General features: G+C 44.3%; 1 protein-coding gene across 1 annotated transcript in view; it reads left to right on the top strand.

Annotated features, from left to right (window-relative positions):
* Positions 1-15,679, top strand: part of PCNX2 (pecanex 2) — a 294,170-nt gene that overhangs the window by 67,835 nt on the left and 210,656 nt on the right. The window contains exon 9 of the mRNA XM_073627975.1: positions 8,216-8,361. Within this exon, the coding sequence (XP_073484076.1) occupies positions 8,216-8,361 (146 nt within the window). The remainder of the gene's footprint in view (positions 1-8,215; positions 8,362-15,679) is intronic.

Raw genomic sequence — 15,679 nt, 5'->3', positions numbered from 1 at the left:
GGTCTTTCTACTTGAAGATGTTTCATCCCCACGATCAAGGTTGGCCGAGCTGCGACTTTGGATGGGATAGTCGCATTACTCCGCTAAGCCCTAGCTATTAGCAGGGTATGGAGTGGGGCGTTGGAAGAGGCGGTGGAAGAAGCCGGTTCCCTGACCACTGGCAGGCAGGGCTGCGCATGGGTCGGATAGCCAGCTATTAGCAGGTGACCCCTTATTGCCCCTGGGAAGTCCGTTGTCGTCTTACCTTCGGCCTTGATGATCGTGTTGGGAGTGGTGAGATGTTCCTATTTGATCATGGCAGCAGTTTTTGTCAAATGCTCGTTTTTCTTTCCCCTCTGTTTGTCCTTTCCTTTCCGTTTTCTTTCAATACCTGTCTTGTGTACTGGCATGGTGGCTGGTTCCTCCTGCGTTCCAGCTGCCGTTTTACTGTCGTTTCCGAGACCGGCCTCACTGGCCGCAAATTGCCGCTTATCACGCATGCGCACTGGCGTACGCTCGGTGCGGCCGGTGACATCACGGGGGCCCGCTATATAAACAGGGCATATGGGAATGCCTGCAGGCTATTATATTGTCTTCCCTGTGCCCCCAGTGAGTTAGCTACTGGTAAGTAGCTTTATATACAGGAGAGCAGGCGCTCCCTGGCTTCATTACTAAAATTTTCATAACTTTGCAGCCCGGATGGATATTACCAGAGATATGGATTCCCCACCGCCTGCCTGGGGCCAGCCTCCTCTCAAAATGTACCGGGACGGGTTCCATCCCTGAGGGTCCAGTGGTCGGAGTGGGGTGTAATTCCTCAAGGTGATTGTTTCTCTAACTATTCTGTTTTCTGTGATTCTCTGTCTTTTGCTTTAGCCCTTCTAGGTCAGAACAGCGTCGCAGCTCGCACATAGGAAGTGACTCTTCTGAATCGCATCACCGGCAATCCTCTTCCAATTCTAAACATTACGGTTCCATCTCAAGGACACCATCATCAGGACACTGTAGCGAGGAACGCTCGCACTCCTCAGTGGCTCACTCCAGTCACTTATCCAGTGTCTGCTGGGGATGTAGAATTCAAGTACCTGCGGGGAAATCGCTGTGCGATCCCTGCTTCGCCAAGGCATCCAAGGAAAGAGGGGATACGGACCAGCAACTTAAAACCTGTCAGGAAATGTTCCATCCGCTGGTAATATCTGTTATTTGGCATGCAGTACTGAGGTCCACCAGCAGGTGTCTCCTGGCAGTTTGGAACTGTCAGGAGAGCTTTTCCCTGCTGAAGTTATGTCATCTTTGGGCCGTAGTACTGGCGTCCACCAGCGGATGGATCCTGGCAGTATGGAGCAGACAGTACCTCCTACAATCAGGTGTCACTTGAGGCCAATCACAGGCCTATAAATACCCGGCAAACAATCACATGTTTGCCTTGGTTTCTTCTTTGTGCCCTGACCTGCTAGCTTGTGATCCTGATTCTGAACCTGTTCCTATGCCCTGAACCTGTGACCCGTGTATCTGATCCTGTCTCCCTGTCCCGATCCCTATCCTGTCCCACCTGTTACCTTGCATCCCTGCCTGCAGTCTGATCCATCCATCCTCTCCCTGTCCTGTGTTCCTGACCCCATCTGCTGATCTCCCTGTGTATGACCTTGGCCTGGCTTACGTTTATGTCTCTGGAACATCCCCTGTCCATCTGCCGATCTGCTGTGTATGACCCTGGCCTGGCTATTGTTTATGATCCTGGTATTTGCAATTTATTGTACTTATCTGTCTGTTGTTATTTGTGGGTCTCTGTCTGTTGGTTGGTTATTGCAATGTGTCATATTGGAGGTGTTTGTACTATATTATTCACTTACTTTAATAAACTATTATATTTTCACTTATATACGTTTTGGTGTCCTCTGTCGCAGATCACACAGTTCTGGTCACACCTGTTCATGGCAAAACCCTAGTTGAGAGGGTTGTTAAAGAATCGCTTAAAGGTATAGAAGCAGTCCGGTCTGTCGTTCCTCAGGCAGAGCCGTCATGTTCGCCAGTGAGGGAAACTCAATTGCAGGACACCTGGGAGTCCTCTTTACCTAGCCACCCTTCAATTGCCATCTCTGACAGTGACTCGGATGAAGATAATCCCTGTGTGGGATTTGACTTCGCTCTGCTGCCTCCCTTAGTCAAGGCCGTTAGAGAAACCTTAAATTGGGAGGATCCGGTGGCTGTTCCTCCCAAACAGAGGAAATTCTTCAAACAGCTAAAGAAGGAACAGGTTAACTTTCCATTCTTTACTGAATTGGGCGAGATCATCACAGATGAATGGAGCAAGGTGGAGAAGAAAAACTCCATGCTTACTAAAATTTCAAAGCTCTATCCATTCAAGGAGGAAGAAGTGAAGCATTTGGAATCAGCTCCATTGGTGGATGCAGCTGTGATGAGGCTGGTTAAACATGTGACACTTCCCTTGGAGGACACAGTGTCCTTTAAAGTGGAGTTCCACCCAAAAGTGGAACTTCCACTCATCAGATTCCTCCCCCCCTCCGGTGACACAGTTGGCACCTTTCAGGGGGGAGGGGAGTACAGATACCTGTATATTACAGGTATCTGTACTCACTTCCGGCATAGATAGCCGCAGAATCTGCGGTTATTTACGCCACTTCCTGCTCCCTCCCCGCTGCCTGCTGGGAAACACATGGGTCCCAGAGGCAGCAGGGACCATCCGTACTGCGCTGCGCGACTCGCGCATGCGCAGTAGGGAACCGGGAAGTGAAGCCGCACGGCTTCACTTCCTGATTCCCTTACCGAAGATGGAGGCGGCAGCACCCAAGGACGGAGAGACGGTTCGGCCTCGGGTGCCGACATCGCGGGCGCCCTGGACAGGTAAGTGTCCATGTTTTAAAAGTCAGCAGCTGCAGAATTTGTAGCTGCTGACTTTTAAAAAAAAAAATTTCGGCGGAGCTCCGCTTTAAGGACGTCTTGGACAGATGGATTGATGTTGATCTGAGGAGAGTGTACCTTACAGCTGGCATGGCTTGCAAGCCAGCCTTAGCTTTGGCAGCTTTGTCCAAAGCTATGGAAGTGTGGACAGATAATGTTCATGATACGCTAAGGAATATCTCGGATGACACGGCGAAGAGCTCACCTATCCAGGAGTTGAGGCTAGCATGAGCCTTTCTAGGGGAGGCCTTGATTGATATAATTCGCCTTGCAGCCCGAGCAATGCTTTAGTCGGTCACCGCCAAGCGGGCTCTTTGGCTCTGTCCCTGGCTGGCTGACCCAGCTTCTAAGCAGGTATGGTGCCGAATTCCCTATGGGGGTCTTCTCTTTTCGGCAACAAATTAGACGAGGCTATTACACGGGCTACTGGCGGGAAGTCGGGGTTCCTACCTCAAGATCGGCATCTGCAAGGCCAAAGAAGATCCTTCCCGAAGAGGCAATATCAGGACCGATGTAGAGAGGCTCGTACTTACAAGCCAGGCTGGGAATTCTCCAGGTCCTGGAAGTCAAGGCAATCGTCCTTCAAGAAGGCTGCAGGTAGTGAGTCGAAAGGGGAGAGGCAACCTTCCAAATCTTTTTGAGATTGGGCCCGCTCAGGCAGGCCGTGTGGGGGCTCGTCTTTTCCACTTTCGGCACGTCTGGGCAGCCTCGATTCACGACTTCTGGACTGTCAAGACGGTCTCCTCCGGTCATACTTGGACCTTCATCGGCGCCCCCAGATTCAGTTGGGTCCCCGCTTCTCTTCCAGCCTCAGAAGAAAAAAGGACAATACTTTTAGCCTATGTAGAATCTTTGTTGGCTCAAGGCGCTGTCAGCCCCGTTCCAGTCAACCAGCGAGGCATGGGAATGTATTCCCCCCTCTTTATGGTCCAGAAGAAAAGTGGGGCCTGGAGGCATGTTATAGACCTAACTCATCTAAATCGCTTCATCAAAAAGGAAAGGTTCAAAATGGAAACACTCTCCACGATTCAACAGTCTGTGCAACCAGGGGACTGGATGGTGTCCATAGACCTCAAGGACGCCAATTTTCATGTTCCCATCGCAGAAGACTTTCAGCAATTTCTCCGTTTCTCTGTGGGCAAGTTTACTTGCCTTCCATTCGGGCTATCAACTTCCCCGCGTGTCTTCTCAAAGGTGCTGTTGGCAGTGGTAGCTCTCCTGAGAACCAGGGGGATTCGTCTGCATCATTACCTAGACGACCTTCTTCTCTTGGCTTAAAACAAAGATCAACTCGTAGTACACAGAGCTCAGGTGATCTCCACATTACAGGAATTCGGGTGGATCCTGAACCTAGAGAAGAGTCCGTTAGATCCGTCTCAGTCTCTGGTGTTTTTAGGAGCCCTGTTCAATACAGTCAAAGGCACCATCTCGTTACCAGAAGAGAAGATCTTGACAGTCAGAGACAGAATCCATCCAACTCTTTCTGCTTCCCATCTTCATGCCCTCCAGTGCCTGAGGATCATCGGCACTATGGTGGCGACGATTCCGATGGTGAAATGGGCCCAATGGAGGATGAGGTCCTTTCAAAAGGGTTTCCTTCATCAGTGGAAGGGAAATAAGGCCCAGCTGATTCGAATTACTGCGTCCATGAGGAACTCTCTCCTGTGGTGGCTCCAGCGGGAGAGCCTCTCCAACTGCCATTCCATCCTCCCCATCCCATGGGTAACTATAACAACGGATGCCAGCAACAGGGGCTGGGGTGCCCATTGCCTGGCGGAAGTAGCTCAGGGCACATGGGATTTCCCCTCCAGAAGAATAGTGTCAAACATCCTGGAGTTGAGAGCAGCCTTCCAGGCCCTGCTGGCGTTTCGTCATCTCATTCAGGGAACCTCAGTTCTACTCAGGCTAGACAATACCACAGCAGTGGCATACATAAGGAGGCAAGGGGGTACTCGAAGTCTATCCCTATTACAGAGCCAAGTCTATCCCTATTACAGAGCCAATTATGTCTTGGGCTCAGAAAAACCTGAAGGATTTAACAGCGGCATATGTTCCAGGGGTTTAGAACATTCAGGCAGACTTCCTTTCCCGGATACTCCTAGACAACAACGAGTGGTCTCTCCACAAAGAGGTATTCAAATGGATTCTAACATTGGGGTTCTCCCCGGAAGTCGATCTGTTCACCTCCCCCTGCAACAAGAAAACGGCGAGATACTATTTGAGGTACAGGGACCCTTAAGCTTACGGGGTGGACACCGTGACGGAGAAATGGTGGTTCAACAGAGCCTATGCCTTCCTGCCAACTCCTATTATTCTTCAATTCCTGAAAAGACTCAGGGCGGAGACAGCAGAAGTGTTAGCTATAACTCCCTATTGGCCCAACAGGCCTTGGTTTCCTCTCCTAACGCTCCTCAGTGTCCGGGATCCGATTCCTCTTCCATCCAGACCAGACTTTCTGTCTCAAGGATCGAGACTACATCCTTGCCTGGATCACCTGCACTTAAGGGCTTGGATTTTGAAAGGGGAAGGTTGGAGGCGCTAGGTCATGAGGTCATCCCCACTCTCCTTAGTGCAAGAAGGAACAGTACCAATCGGGTATATGAGAGGATTTGGTCAAAGTTTACCAGCCATATGTCTTCCAGGTCCAACTCCTGTAATAATCTGGCGGTTCAGGACATTCTAAGTTTTCTACAAACAGGTCTGGATATCTCAATATCCATCAGTTCTCTTCGTGTCCAAGTTTCTGCAATTTCAGCCTTCTGTGGAATCGCATGGGCTAAGCATCCTCTGGTCCAACAGTTCTTTAGAGGGGCAGTCAGGCTTAGGCCACAGAGGAAACCCAGATTCCCCAAATGGGATCTTCCGTTAGTTTTGGATTTCTTTTCACAACTTGATAAATCACTCTCAGTCAGAGAACTAACCCTCAAGACCTTGTTCCTGACAGCCATAACCTCGGCAAAGAGGGTCTCGGAAATCCAATCTCTGGGGTCTAAGGAACCTTTCATCACTTTTTTCCGACAGAGTGGTCCTAATACCAATGCTAGGGATGAATCCCAAAGTTACCTCGGTCTTTCACGGGAATCAGGAGATCACACTCCTTACCTTCAATTCTGCTGGGAGTCTGGATCCACACCCTCTTGATATGGGAGCCACTCTCAAACAATACCTGGAAATTACAGCCTCTTTTCGTCAATCTGACTCTCTCTTTGTTCTATTCCATGGGAAAAATAGAGGCTCTAGGGCTTCTGTCAGAACCATCGCGGCTTGGGTGGTCCAAGCCATCCAATGGGCTTACAGAGAGAAGGACTTGGCTCCTCCTGAGGCGGTTACAGCGTCTTTCAACCTCCTGGGCGGCCTCACGTCATGTTGCACCTGAAGTAATCTGCAGAGCAGCTTCCTGGTCTTCGATTCATACTTTCATGTCCCATTACTGCGTTGAACCAGCAACTCTTTCTTCTGTCAATTTTGGTTTGAAAGTGCTGTCGGCGGACAGTGTTAAATAAATCTTTTGTTCAGCATTTAGCCCACCCGGGTGTGTACGGCGAGTTTTTTCCCACACGTTGCTGCCATGGAGTCTGTCAGGAAAACGGAAAATTCCTATCAAAATACTTACCGTAATTTTCCTTTCCTGATGGACTGCATGGCAGCAGGAGTTCCCTCCCGAATGGCTGAAGTAGGCTAGTTACTGAACACGGCCGGGGGCAGGGAGCAAAGATTTATGTGAGTAGTGTCCTATAGGGTAGTAGAGGCGGGACTTAACCCACACGTTGCTGCCATGGAGTCCATCAGGAAAGGAAAATTACGGTAAGTATTTTGATAGGAATTTTCCGTTTTTTTGCCATCTGTGTTCCATTGCAGAGATTTCCCTTCACTTCCTGTCCCATAGCCAAACAGAAAGTGGGAGGAAATCCCTGCACCTTAAGGGAATTCCTTGGGGACCCCCAGGTCACAAGAACTAATGCCCCATTCGAAGATTTTCCCCTATTACTTTTCTGGGGACAACCCAAAATTTGGGATTTTCTTTTACTTTCGATGATAATGGCAAACAGGATAAATAGAGAGGGTGTATCTCTTTAACCACATAACGCTGTTATACCTAGTACGTGATCCGGAACTTCCAAGTGGGGGGGGGCAAACGTGCTCCGCAGGCGCACTGGCTGTGTTGTGATTAGACCTGATTCTGCCTTTTTTCATTTATAGGGCAACAAATAAAAAACACAGTGGTGATCAAATACCACCAAAAGATAGCTCTACTTGTGGGGGAAAAAATATATACATTTTGTTTGAGTACAGCAAAGCCTGACCGCACAATTGTCAGTTAAAGTAACGCAGTGCCAAAAAGCAAAAAATGGCCTGGTCACGGTGGGGGTAAATCTTACGGAGGTCAAGTGGTTAACAGGGGCACAAACAGCAATAAAACTGACAGGAGTTCGAATTCCTCTACACTCTATCCTTTAGTTATACTTTAACCCCTTGGCGCCGGCTCCAGCTGCCCTTTAACAGATTTGGCATTCCAGGGTGCGGGGCTTATGACCGTGTAACTGCCGTGATTGGCTGTCACGGTGGTCACATGATCAGAAAACTCCCAATTGCAAGAAGCGATCAGAAGCTTTTTTCATGAGCCGGCAGACACTGTGCCGGGTGCGCAGGGTGCACGTTCTTGGCACAGCTCTTTTGGTGCTAATACAAGCAAATATGTGGGTCCTTGTTGCCAAGGCCTGGCCTCTGAGTGACCACATATTTGCGTGTGGTCGGTGCCTAGGGTTTAAGTGACCTGTCTTTTTCACACAAAACATTGACATGTTTCACTCTACATATTACTTTTATTGCGACCATTGGATCTTAATGCAGATTCTGCAGAAAGAATTTTATCCACATCCACAAGCTTCCCTTAAACATATTCCAGGGTAAGCCCATCATCTAGAATCAAGCGCTGCAACAACTATCTCATAGTTTGGTAGACCACTAGTGCTGCTATATGAAAGTCTTTATTTTTTTTCCTATAGCTTGCAGGATTTCAACCATTTCTAAGTTACGTCTTATATATTCCTGCATGTGCTGGCCTTTCACCACCTTAGTTTGGTATACCTTTTTTAATTATACAGTTTATTGCTAAAATTTGCTATCTCATTTCATTTCTGTAGCTCCTCCTACTTTTCTTTTGCAGTTTCACACTTGCATATGTGCACAATTAGATCATAATCTATTTTCAGGTATATAGTGATTTGAATTTTTTGATCTTTCGCTGTCCATTTATCTGTAGATGAGTTTGATCTGGGCTGCTTAAAACTTTATTGCATGTTTTTGTTTTCAGACATTGAGTCATGAAGCTGAAAATTCCTCATATGTCTCTTCAGAATATAAATTTCCGAAGAAGCAATTCTATAAATTCAGTATTTTCCCAGGCAAATGGATTAAAGTTTGGTGTGACAGGCTTACTTTTTTGGCATTATTTGACAAGTAAGTAAAGGCTATGTGAACATGTATGCTTAAGTGGTATTAAAACAAAAATGTAATCTATTGCAGCTTACCAATTCTTAGATGTGGTGGCTGCATCCAATCGACAGATGTTAAAACCCAACTTCCAAATCTTTGGTGCACTTTCAGAAAACAGGAATATAATATTTTTTTATTTTTTTGGGGGGGGGGGTTTGACACCATGTTTTACCGCACCAGGTGACACCAACCCTAGGGACGCCACTGTCACTATTGGATCTATAAATAAAAATGATGTACAGTGGGGATGGAAAGTATTCGGACCCCCTTAAATTTTTCACTCTTTGTTATATTGCAGCCATTTGCTAAAATCATTTAAGTTCATTTTTTTCCTCATTAATGTACACACAGCACCCCATATTGACAGAAAAACACAGAATTGTTGACATTTTTGCAAATTTATTAAAAAAGAAAAACTGAAATATCACATGGTCCTAAGTATTCAGAACCTTTGCTCAGTATTTAGTAGAAGCACCCTTTTGATCTAATACAGCCATGAGTCTTTTTGGGAAAGATGAAACAAGTTTTTCACACCTGGATTTGGGGATCCTCTGCCATTCCTCCTTGCAGATCCTCTCCAGTTCTGTCAGGTTGGATGGTAAACGTTGGTGGACAGCCATTTTTAGGTCTCTCCAGAGATGCTCAATTGGGATTAAGTCAGGGCTCTGGCTGGGCCATTCAAGAACAGTCGCGGAGTTGTTGTGAAGACACTCCTTCGTTTTTTTAGCTGTGTGCTTGGGGTCATTGTCTTTTTGAAAGGTAAACCTTCGGCCCAGTCTGAGGTCCTGAGCACTCTGGAGAAGGTTTTCGTCCAGGATATCCCTGTACTTGGCCGCATTCATCTTTCCCTCGATTGCAACCAGTCGTCCTGTCCCTGCAGCTGAAAAACACCCCCACAGCATGATGCTGCCACCACCATGCTTCACTGTTGGGACTGTATTGGACAGGTGATGAGCAGTGCCTGGTTTTCTCCACACATACCACTTCAAATTAAGGCCAAAAAGTTCTATCTTGGTCTCATCAGACCAGAGAATCTTATTTATCACCATCTTGGAGTCCTTCAGGTGTTTTTTAGCAAACTCCATGCGGGCTTTCATGTGTCTTGCACTGAGGAGAGGCTTCCGTCGGGCCACTCTGCCATAAAGCCCCGACTGGTGGAGGGCTGCAGTGATGGTTGACTTTCTACAACTTTCTCCCATCTCCTGACTGCATCTCTGGAGCTCAGCCACAGTGATCTTTGAGTTCTTTTTTACCTCTCTCACTAAGGCTTTTCTCCCCCGATAGCTCAGTTTGGCCAGACGGCCAGCTCTAGGAAGGGTTCTGGTCGTCCCAAATGTCTTCTATTTAAGGATTATGGAGACCACTGTGCTCTTAGGAACCTTAAGTGCAGCAGAAATTTTTTTGTAACCTTGGTCAGATCTGTGCCTTGCCACAATTCTGTCTCTGAGCTCTTCAGGCAGTTCCTTTGACCTCATGATTCTCATTTGCTCTGACATGCACTGTGAGCTGTGAGGTCTTATATAGACAGGTGTGTGGCTTTCCTAATCAAGTCCAATCAGTATAATCAAACACAGCTGGACTCAAATGAAGGTGTAGAACCATCTCAAGGAAGATCAGAAGAAATGGACAGCACCTGAATTAAATATATGAGTGTCACAGCAAAGGGTCTAATTACTTAGGACCAAGTGATATTTCAGTTTTTCTTTTTTAATAAATCTGCAAAAATGTCAACAATTCCGTGTTTTTATTGTCAATATGGGGTGCTGTGTGTACATTAATGAGGAAAAAAAATAAACTTAAATGATTTTAGCAAATGGCTGCAATATAACAAAGAGTGAAAAATTTAAGGGGGTCTGAAAACTTTTTGTCTCCACTGTATGTATTAAAATTAGTTGTGTTCTAAGGTGAATTGCGTACTATTTAATATGAACGGTGCCTGTTTGGGATTAATGTAAGTGTGTTGGGTAGTGAATTAATGCTGTCAGATCTATGTAGTTTGGGATGGATGTGTAGAGGGAGAAAATGTATAAAGACAAGCATGTATAAGAAGATTCCCATTTTTATTTATTCAGAGTTTCCAGTAGTTCGTATGAATCTTTAAAATATAAAGGCAAAACAGTGGCTAGTGACTCTAAGATGAAATGAGAGATGCCTTTGGTTAGACTGTCCATACTTGCAAGTATAGGTCTGCCAGGAGGTGATTAACTGTCTTTATGAATCTTGAGTGAATTGTATAAATATGGCATACTGTACAATTGTTTATAAAGTCCCTTCTTTTTTAACCATATGATATCTTTGGATAATGATTTTTTAACAATTCTGTGTATTACTTTTAATTTTAAGGCATACAGGTGTAAAAATACATGCACAAAATACAGTACAACACAAAAAAAACAAGAAATTTGCAGTTCAAATAGGGAACTGCCTGTAGACAACTTGTGCTCTACCTCTAAAATCTGCCACATAGAAATGCATTAGTAGGCACTTAATATTAACATGTCATGCCAGAGAGGGGTCCATTTTAACTATAGCCCCAATCATTGGATAATATTTGATAGACTGCTTTAATTTCATTTTAAACTTTGGCAATGGATCTTTTTTGAGATTAAAGTAGGTATTTTTGTCTGAAAATATATGTAAGGATTTTTGTATATAATCATAGCTTACCTAGATGATGTACCTTTTTGATGACTATATCATTGTATTCTTTAAAGTTTTGTTTGTAAAGGTTTTGATTTTTGCTAGAGGCAGAATTACAGACATTTAGAATATTGGCATATGCTGCGTGGTAGAACACGTTTATGAATTAGCCTTTAGATTAGAAAGGGTAAAATATTTTGTTCAGAAGAAAGTATGTGTTATTTCATAGAAAAAGAGGGTCTCTAGGTCATCACTGTATGAAATAATGGAATTCCAGTGTAGCACAGCTATCTTGAGTATTGGTAATGAGAAGAGATTTTTGAATGGCATTAGAAAAAATACTTTTGTTAGCTTATATGCAGTAGTTATGTTTGAAAATCCTGAGGTTTTGGATAAATTATTGAGGTTATAGAAGAGGAGTTTGGCCTATAAGCAGATGCAAAGTTGAGCCATTTTAATAATGAGGGAATTTTCATCTTTATTGACCATAGGGAAAGAAAGATTTTTTTTCTCATATTTTGTCTCTTATTTCTATCTCCTCTAATTCCCCTTTCTTATTTTTTACCAATGTAAGTAGTAAAAGTAACTGTGGGAACATCTGTGGATTTTACATTTGTACAAGTGGAAACTGAGTTTTCTAGTTTTTCCTGTTCGTTCACCTCAAAAGGTCTACAAAACTCTTATGCCCTGTACACACGGTCGTTTTTTCCGACAGAAAATGTGTGATAGGACCTTGTTGTCGGAAATTCCGACCGTGTGTGGGCTCCATCACACATTTTCCATCGGAATTTCCGACACACAAAGTTTGAGAGCTTGCTATAAAATTTTCCGACAACAAAATCCGTTGTCGGAAATTCCGATCGTGTGTACACAAATCCGACGCACAAAGTGCCACGCATGCTCAGAATAAATGAAGAGATGAATGCTATTGGCAACTGCCCCTTTTATAGTCCAGACGTACGTGTTTTACGTCACCGCGTTTAGAATGATGGGATTTTCCGACAATTTTGTGTGCCCGTGTGTATGCAAGACAAGTTTGAGCCAACATCCGTTGGAAAAAATCCATGGATTTTGTTGTCGGAATGTTCGATCAATGTCTGACCGTACGTACAGGGCATTAGAATATATTGTATACTGGCTGTGTATAAATTGTTTGTTCATTGCATCCTTTATCGGCTATGTGTGAGGCTTAAAGAGTTCTACATAATTATTCTAATTTGCTTCTGATTGGAGGGAGGGGGTTGGTTGGCATGGTTGGGTTCGCATCAGAAATAGTGGATTGTTGAGTATCTAAACAAGATTCCCCAGAGATAAAATTGTTTGCATTCTTAGCTTTTTGTTGAGATTATAGGTTTACCTATATTGGTAGATAAAGCCATAGGTGTCTGAGGGAGTGTTATTCTAATGCCCTGTACACACGGTCGGATTTTCCAATGGAAAATGTGTGATAGGACCTTGTTGTCGGAAATTCTGACCGTGTGTAGGCTCCATCACACATTTTCCATCGGATTTTCCGACACACAAAGTTTGAGAGCAGGATATAAAATTTTCTGACAACAAAATCCGTTGTCGGAAATTCCGATCGTGTGTACACAAATCTGACAGACAAAGTGCCACGTATGCTCAGAATAATTAAAGAGATGAAAGCTATTGGCCACTGCCCCGTTTATAGTCCCAACATACGTGTTTTACGTCACCGCGTTTAGAACGATCGGATTTTCCAACAACTTTGTTTGACCGTGTGCATGCAAGACAAGTTTGAGCCAACATCCGTCGGAAAAAATCCTAGGATTTCGTTGTCGGAATGTCCGAACAAAGTCCGACTGTGTGTACGGGGCATAATGAGTGGAACTGTGTCACCAATGATTGTGTGTGATGTCAGTTTGGGTTACCAATCAAGAACCCTATCTTTTTGGTATGGCTTGATAGTGGTTTATTTTTTTAAATTTAATTTAGTAAAGTGGTTTCTTCAAATTTAATAGTATACTCTTCGCTAACTTGTAACCATTTTGAATAAGTTACAGAGGATTTATGTTTCTAGGGACTCAAACCCTTTTTGGGCTGCTTTTTACATTGTGTTTTTTTCCCTTTGTTCAAGACTAAATACTTCTTTTTAGTGCTGCGAAAATTCAGCAATTTTTTTTCCCATTTAGTTCTTGTTCTTAAAAAAGTTTTTTATTTGTGGCCCCCTTTTATGTCCTTGTTCTTAAACATTACACATTGTGTATACTCATCCCCTAGTATTTTTTTTCCAGTGTATGCTAATGTGGGACTGCTCACTCATATTACAGCCACTAAGAACAGATCCCCATTGTTACTGTGATTCGCTGGCTTGAAAAAAGGGGAAGGAGTCCTCAAAACAAGTAGCCATTGGAATGCCACTGCTTTCTGCAACCTGGAAGTGTGCGCTATCTCCAAGCAGAGAGGAATCTAAAGATGCTGCTATCCTTCCAACACTTGATGGATCTGCTTTCCTGCAAGGATCCAGAATGGGCTTCCCTTCACACACAGTCTCTCTACTGACTAAGGAGGCTGTCAGATCTTCTGCATTGATGTGGCAAGCTGCTTCACTCCTTTATGCTTGTGAATGCACTTTATTATTATCATCATTGTGTTTATGATTTCAAGGCAAAAAGGTCACCTTGAGCCCTGTTCTCTATATGAATCTTCCCTGTCCAGCTAAGCTAAGGGGCTGCATGGCCAGTGTATTTAAGGACCCTATTAGCATTATAACCTTGAATTTACCCTGCATCACCTGGAAACTTTGAAGTGCAAGTTGTAACAGTCCTTTTTTTTATTGTTAAGAATGATGCGTATACAAACTACTTACAGTTACAGGAAAACAATACAAGTTATACAGAGTGCTACAAATATGCATACATATGCACATGCACACACTATCTATCCTTTCCCATAAAAGTCACTTAGCTTTTGTTATAGCTTGTCGATAATTTGCTTATTAAACAAGACCTGGAGCATTAAGCAATCGTAGGAAAACATGTTATTGTATTGTATTCTTCTATGGTAAAACCCCCCTTCTAGCTTATGCTGCTGGCTTTTTATCTGGAAAATTTGTAGTCACTCTCACATGGAACGTAGCACTCTTCTTTTGAGTCCTACATTAGTTTCTATGAAAGAGGCATTTCTGCCTGCAAACTCTAGACGGCAGCACACAGTAGCATCACAAATATCACAATATAAATCACAAATATGTTTCTCTCTCTCTCTCTCTCTCTCTCTCTCTCTCTCTCTCTATATATATATATATATATATATATATATATATATATACAGTATCTCACAAAGTGAGTACACCCCTCACATTTTTGTAAATACTTTATTATATCTTTTCATGTGACAACACTGAAGAAATGACATTTTGCTACAATGTAAAGTAGTGAGTGTACAGCTTGTATAACAGTGTAAATTTGCTGTCCCCTCAAAATAATTCAACACACAGCCATTCATGTCTAAACAGCTGGCAACAAAAGTGAATACACCCCTAAGTGAAAATATCCAAATTAGGCCCAATTAGCCATTTTCTCTTCCGATGTCATGTGACTCATTAGTGTGACAAGGTCTCAGGTGTGAATGGGGAGCAGGTGCGTTAAATTTGGTGTTATTGCTCTCACTCTCTCATAATGGTCACTGGAAGTTCAACATGGCACCTCATGGCAAAACTCTCTAAAGGATCTGAAAAAAAGAATTGTTGCTCTACATAAAGATGGCCTAGGCTATAAGAAGATTGCGAAGACCCTGAAACTGTGCTGCAGCACGGTGGTCAAGACCATACAGCAGTTTAACAGGACAAGTTCCACTCAGAACAGGCCTCACCATGGTCGACCAAAGAAGTTGAGTGCACGTGCTCAGAGTCATATCCAGAGGTTGTCTTTGGGGAAATAGACATATGAGTGCTACCAGAATTTCTGCAGAGACTAAAGGGGTGGGGGGTCAGCTTGTCAGTGCTCAGATCATACGCCCCACACTCCATCAAATTGGTCTGCATGGCTGTCATCCCAGAAGTAAGCTTCTTCTAAAGATGATGCACAAGAAAGCCCGCAAACAGTTTGCTGAAGACAAGCAGACTAAGGATATGGATTACTGGAACCATGTCCTGTGGTCTGAGACCACGATAAACGTATTTGGTTCAGATGGTGTCAATCATGTATGACAGCAACCAGGTGAGGAGCACAAAGACAAGTGTGTCTTGCCTACAGTCAAGCATGGTGGTGGAAGTGTCATGGTCTGGGGCTGCATAAGTGCTGCCGGCACTGGGGAGCTACAGTTCATTGAGGGAACCATGAATGCCAACATGTACTGTGACATACTGAAGTCGAGCATGATCCCCTCCCTTCAGAGACTGGGCCGCTGGGCAATAATCCAACATGATAACGACCCCCAAACACATCACCAAGACGACCACTGCCTTGCTAAAGTAGCTGAGGGTAAAGGTGATGGACTGGCCAAGCATGTCTCCAGACCTAAATCCTATTGAGCATCTGTGGGGCATCCTCAAATGGAAGGTGGAGGAGCGAAAGGTCTCTAACATTCATCAGCTCTGTGATGTCGTCATGGAGGAGTACAAGAGGACTCCAGTGGCAACCTGTGAAGCTCTGGTGAACTCCATGACCAAGAGGGTTAA

Source organism: Aquarana catesbeiana, linkage group LG04 (genome assembly GCF_042186555.1).
Source record: "Aquarana catesbeiana isolate 2022-GZ linkage group LG04, ASM4218655v1, whole genome shotgun sequence".
Taxonomy (NCBI): domain Eukaryota; kingdom Metazoa; phylum Chordata; class Amphibia; order Anura; family Ranidae; genus Aquarana; species Aquarana catesbeiana.
This window is presented reverse-complemented; position numbering and strand designations above follow the sequence as displayed.